We start from the raw sequence: 6000 nt of genomic DNA, 5'->3' as shown, positions 1-6000 counted from the left end.
TTTATTAAATATTAACAGAAGCAGAGGTAATTAGCTTTTTATCCTTTCCACTCTGCTTTCGCCACTCTATCCTGAATTCACCAGGACATGGTTAGGTCTTGATTAATATCAATTGTTTACTTGGGAAGGGGGTTTAACTGTACATTCCTCTCTCCCTTTCTTAATTACTTTACTATACAGTTGTCTGCTTATCACATCAAAGAAGTGCACTGAATTAAGTGCGTCTCTTCATCCTTATGCTATTTCCTGACACTTTCCCACAGGTTGGTAAGGTAACAGCTGAAGATTCACACTACGAAGCCATGACCCCATTCTTCCAGGCCTGATTTGGGTGCCAAGAAAGGCGCCAAGGAGCTAATAATATCAAGATTTACATCCTTCCACTTGGCAGAACAAGTCGTTTTTAGGAACTGGGAAAGGCCGGCCCCCAACAGCTGCCAAACCTATTGTGTCTAGCTGTTACTCGAGTGCAACAAAGCAACTAGATCAGAAGATCAGATGGGGTAGGGGACGGGTAGGAGAAAACGGAGAGGGTGCAAAAGAAAATGACCGGTAGACTTTTTGTTGTATTTTACAGTCATACCTCTAGTTGCGTTAGGTTCAGGTTGTGGATTTTTGGGTTGCGAACGCGGCAAACCTGGAAGTGTATACTTCCAGGTTTCGCCATGCGTGCACACACAGAAGCATTCTGCACGCTTTGCACATGTGCAGGTGTAGCCTTATTGCGTCACGTGCACGTGCAGAAGCAGAGCTCTACTTAAGAGATTTTTTGGGGTGCGAATGGTACCCCGGAACAGATCACGTCCGTAAGTAGAGGTACCACTGTATTTAAAGTATTTATGCACCTGCCCTTACATTCAAAATTCCCCAAGGCAGTTTATAAGAACTAATGCAAATCACTTTAAAAACAGTAATAGGCAGTACCAAAAATGATCTATGTTGTTGTTTAGTCGTTTAGTGGTGTCCGACTCTTCGTGACCTCCTGGACCAGAGCACGCCAGGCACTTCTGTCTTCCACTGCCTCCCACAGTTTGGTCAAACTCATGCTGGTAGCTTCGAGAACACTGTCCAACCATCTCGTCCTCTGTCGTCCCCTTCTCCTTGTGCCCTCCATCTTCCCCAACATCAGGGTCTTTTCCAGGCAGTCTTCTCTTCTCATGAGGTGGCCAAAGTATTGGAGCCTCAGCTTCACGATCTGTCCTTCCAGTGAGCACTCAGGGCTGATTTCCTTCAGAATGGAGAGGTTTGATCTTCTTGCAGTCCATCGGACTCTCAATAGTCTCCTCCAGCACCATAATTCAAAAGCATCAATTCTTCAGTGATCAGCCTTCTTGATGGTCCAGCTTTCACTTCCATACATCACTACTGGGAAAACCATAGCTTTTACTATACGGACCTTTGTTGGCAAGGTGATGTCTCTGCTTTTTAAGACACTGTCTAGGTTTGTCATCGCCTTCCTCCCAAGGAGCAGGCGTCTTTTAATTTCATGGTTGCTGTCACCATCTGCATTGATCATGGAGCCCAAGAAAGTAAAATCTCTCACTGCCTCCATTTCTTCCCCTTCTATTTGCCAGGAGGTGATGGGACCAGTGGTGATCTATAGGCAGAGGTTAATAAAGCCTGGGGAGATAAAAAGGTCTTTGGAAGGAAAAAGAGGAATGAGTAAAAGCTTATTTATTTGGCACGGAGAGCATTGCCATACTCACTGTGAAATAAGCAGTGACGCTCCTTCCCTGCCTGCTCCAGAGAGCTGTGAGTGCCATGCAGCCTGCCCTGTGCCCACTAGGCCAACCTGTTGCAGTGACGGACTCTGTTTTGTTAGCAGTGAAGTTTCATCTGCCAGTCTGGTGAGCCTCTGTAGTGTGGTCTAGTGGTTAGAGGATCAAGGAGAGCAGTGTTCAAAGCCACTCATAGGCCCAGTCTCTTAGCCTAACTCAGGGGCCAGCAAACTTTTTCAGCAGGGGGCCGGTCCACTGTCCCTCAGACCTTGTGGGGGGCCAGACTATTTTTTTTGGGGGGGGGGAACGAACAAATTCCTATGCCCCACAAATAACCCAGAAATGCATTTTAAATAAAAGCACACATTCTACTCATGTAAAAACATGCTGATTCCCGCTCCATCCGCGGGCTGGATTTAGAAGGCGATTGCGCCGGATCCGGCCCCTGGGCCTTAGTTTGCCTACCCATTGCCTAGCCTCATCTATAGGCCCGTTGCACAGATAATGGGGGAAAGAGATATGTATGGGAAAGACGAGGTAGAAACCTAACAAATTACTAAATGCATAGGATGGGAAGAGTGAACTCTTATCCTTGGCCTCAGGGGCAAAATGTCCTGCACTAGCCCTCAGGGGACGGTGGTAGAGCAGGAGGCTTTCAATCTCAGACTTGTGGGTTTGAGCCCCTTGCTGGACAAAAGATTCCTGCATTGCAGGGGGCTACAATTCTGTGAAATGCACAAGCCCCGCTGATGGTCACCCCCCCCCCCGTTTTCGCCAAAGAAAGCTTCCTTATTGCTTTCCAAACTCAGTAGCCAAGGGAAGTGTCCCCCAAGCGAGTGGGTCCCCTCTGGGTCTCTGCCTGGGCGCCAAGGGGAAGGGAAAAGGGAATGAAGGGGCCGAAGACAATATAAGGCGAGGAAGCGAATATGCGACGGAGGGAAAGTGGAGAAAACAAACGAAGGAATGAGGGGAGGAAAGAAAAGAAAAGTTGAGGGAGGGAAATGGGAAATGGCGCAAGGAAGGGGGTAAAGCATGAGTGGCGAAGGCCAGTGGCGTAGAGTGGGTTGTCAGCACCCGGGGCAAGGCAAGTAATTTGCGCCCCCTAACCCGTGGATTTGCGCTCCCTAACCCTAACCCCCAGATGTTGCGCCCGGTGCCGCCGGCCCCCCCTGCACCCCCCACGCTACGCCACTGGAAGGAAATAAATCTGAGGCTAGGGTGGAAGAAATGGAAAGGACGCGAAGAGGAGCAGGAAAGGAGGAAGGGAAAGGGCCAGGAAGCGAAGGAGAATCAGGAGGAGGCTGAAGGAGAGCGGCGGCGCAAAAGGAAGGGAATATGAGGGCGAGAAGGGGAAGAAGGAGCGAGGGGCGAAGGGGAGGGCAGGCGCCCGAGGGAGGGGCAACGGCGAGAGGGAGGGAGAGGGGGAGAGGGAGAGGGAGAGGGAAAGGCGGCCGGGCGGGGAGGGAGGCGCGAGAGGGAAGCCTGACGCAGCGGCGGCGGCGGCGGCAGCGGCAGCAGCGCAGTGAGCAGAGCCGTCCCCACCGCCGCCCGCCGCTGTGAGCGCGCCACGGGCGTTCTTCCTTCGCCTCCGGCGCCAGCGCTGCGCGCGGCCCCCTTTAGGCCGGGACAGGAGCTGCCGTGGGCAAGGCGGCGGGGGGGGCAAAGGGAGGACAGCAGCCTCCGCCTCCGCCTCCCCTTCGTCTCTGCTCCGCTCCTCCCGCCCCGCTTCTTCCTCAGCATGATGTTCACCCAGCAACAGCAGCGGGAACCGCCGCCGCCTCCTCCTCGGGCTTGAGGCGCCCGCCGCCTGGCGAGGGAGGGAGGCGCTCGGTCCCTCCTTCCTCGGCTCCCGGGGTCTCCTCCTCCTCCTCCTCCTGCTCCTCCCCGTCCATCTCCCCTCCCGGCCAGGAGGGGCCGAGGCAGCAGGGCTGGTCGCCGGGCCGCCCCCCCGCTCCGGACTGCGGTGCATGTTCGCGCCCTGCGAGTGCGTGAGGCGAGGCGGCAGGAGGACCATGAAAATGATCCGGTTCCGGAGCTCGAGCATCAGGTCTTTGAGCCAGGAGATGAAGTGCACCATCCGGCTGCTGGACGACTCCGAGATCTCCTGCCACATCCAGGTGCTTCTACCCGGCTGGGCTGCGAGGAAGGGGCTCTGGGGCAGGCACCCCATTGCCCCCATTGCAAAAAAGGGGGCTGGCTGGCGGACGCCCCCCGGCATCCCTGCTGGCGTCGCGCAAACTCTCCCTCTCTCGCGCGCAATTCCCCCGAGCGCATCAGCGCAGGGAGAACTTCCTGGCAGGCGAAGGGCTGGGTACCACCAGGTGGGTGGGTGGGAGAGCCGCGCTTAGAAGTGGAAAACTGGTGCTAAAAACCTGGGAAGTTAACCAAGGAAGGGCCTTCCCAGGCTACTGCTTTGCAGCGCAGCGGTTCCATAGCTGCTGCGCATTCCTTGCGTGACATCCAGACGTGCTTCCTCGAGAAAGCCTTTCTGCTTTGCAGAGGCTGCAGCTCTGCAATAGCAAAAGCTGCATGATATCGTTGCTTTTGGGGAAGGGGAGGGGAGGGGATGCGATCCTTTTTCCCACTCAGAGGGGCCATTGTGAGTTGGGGTGCTCTCTGGATAGCATGGATGGCACAGCTCTGGTTGGGTGATGCCCGTGACAATGCAGATGACAGGAGAAGCAACTTTTCTTCACCATTTATTAGTTGTGCTGTGTTTTCTACTATAAGAAACTTGTGCATGTTGAATTTGACTCATGGTCTGTCTGGGTGGTACTGATGATTCTGAGTCAGGGCGGTCAGCACTTTTTATTTTTTAAGAGTTGAGCACTGCCTTACTGTGTTGTTCAAATACTGTTCGGGAGTGGTCATGTAGTCCTTTGAAAGAAAGACATAAATAAAACGTAAGCACCACAAGTGAAGACTAAAGTATTCTGGTGATGAAACAGTGTGCCGACAATTTTTGCTCATTGAAAACAGGCTGTTATGGATAGAGGTGGACTCTTGCTGTTATACTTTCCTTATATGCTCCAGAATAGTGTATGGTATTTCTAGGGACATAGAATTCAACCGGGTGCTGGTTGGCTGGTCCTGTTGCAGAGGAGGTTTCAGAAAAACAAGGCTCTTGGTATCTATGTATGGTGTCACTAGGTATATTGCAGCACAGAAATCCTCAGCCTTTAGATGCTTACTTATACTGTATTTACATTTTGCATCTGTATATCAGGATGGTTAACAGTATGTGCAGCAGCTTTCCCTTTTTCCTGTGTGGTTAAAAATAAATAAATCTCAGACCAATACACAACCCAGCAACTGAATTAGGAGCTAGGGAACCCCCTGGCAGCAGTTCTAGCTGTGTTGGGTAATAGAAAAATATTTATGCTGTTTGTGGGGCTTAAACAAAAAGAATGATCAGGGCTGGCAACCAGACAGAGAATGTATAGTTGATTCCTGGCAGGTTAAATCAATTAATGAATTGATCACATGGAAATAAATTTTGAATATTATTCCTTTTTGAGATATTGAAAGGAGTACAATACTGTACAGCTTATTAATTAATAAACATAAGGAAAGCCAACACTTGCTGTTCAAGGGCCATTTTTAGTTTTCTCATTTTCATGAGCTCTTACATGAAAACCAAAATAGCATGGAAAAATAAATATCCCAGCAAATTAAAACTAATTATCCCTTATTAATCAACAAAACATTCAGTTGATTAATCTACTAGCCTAACTGCTGAAAGATTTCGGTTCTATTCTAGAAGGAATGTATGGGAAACATAACCTCTGCTGAGAGTGGTTGGTAGACTGCATTTTTCAATGCCTCTCTGACAAGTGGAGATGGACAATACAATTAAGAATCTATTAACCTCTTCCTCTCTCTTTATTTCCAACTGCCAGGAATTTTGTTCCAGTATGTTGTGCTGTTAACACACCCCAATGGCTTTTAACTGGAGGATTTAGTAGCAGGCTTCATTTAATACAGGAATGGCTGAAATCTATTGAATATGAAAGCTACTACTGAATCTAGTTCCCCAAGGGGGGAAAAGATTAGTGAACCACTATGCACTATATAGAAATGGTTGACTGAGTGTGTGTGTGTGTGTGGTGTAGAGGAATTTATTTACCTGTAGTAGGAAAACATTCATTTGATATATGTTTACTACGGAAATGTTGATTTGATAGATTGCCAGGGAATTGTAACATGAAGTGGTGGAGTTGTTGATATATTGGTCATTTAAAAAATAGAGTACAAATCTGATAATGTTCAAGATGGTTTAGCA

General features: G+C 49.9%; 1 protein-coding gene across 2 annotated transcripts in view; it reads left to right on the top strand.

The window, feature by feature from the left end:
• The first annotated feature begins 3148 nt into the window (after positions 1-3148).
• FRMD3 (FERM domain containing 3) overlaps positions 3149-6000 on the top strand; it is a 136963-nt gene continuing 134111 nt past the window's right edge. The window contains exons 1-2 of one of the 2 annotated variants that reach the window (XM_083702028.1): positions 3238-3338; positions 3627-3835. In XM_083702028.1, the coding sequence (XP_083558154.1) occupies positions 3686-3835 (150 nt within the window). In that variant the 5' untranslated portion in view covers positions 3238-3338; positions 3627-3685. Of the gene's footprint in view, positions 3836-6000 lie in introns of both variants that reach the window. The other variant, XM_083702029.1, reaches the window with a different exon arrangement.

The sequence above is a fragment of the Podarcis gaigeae genome, assembly GCF_964106915.1.
Source record: "Podarcis gaigeae genome assembly, chromosome: 11".
Classification (NCBI taxonomy): Eukaryota; Metazoa; Chordata; class Lepidosauria; order Squamata; family Lacertidae; genus Podarcis; species Podarcis gaigeae.
This window is presented reverse-complemented; position numbering and strand designations above follow the sequence as displayed.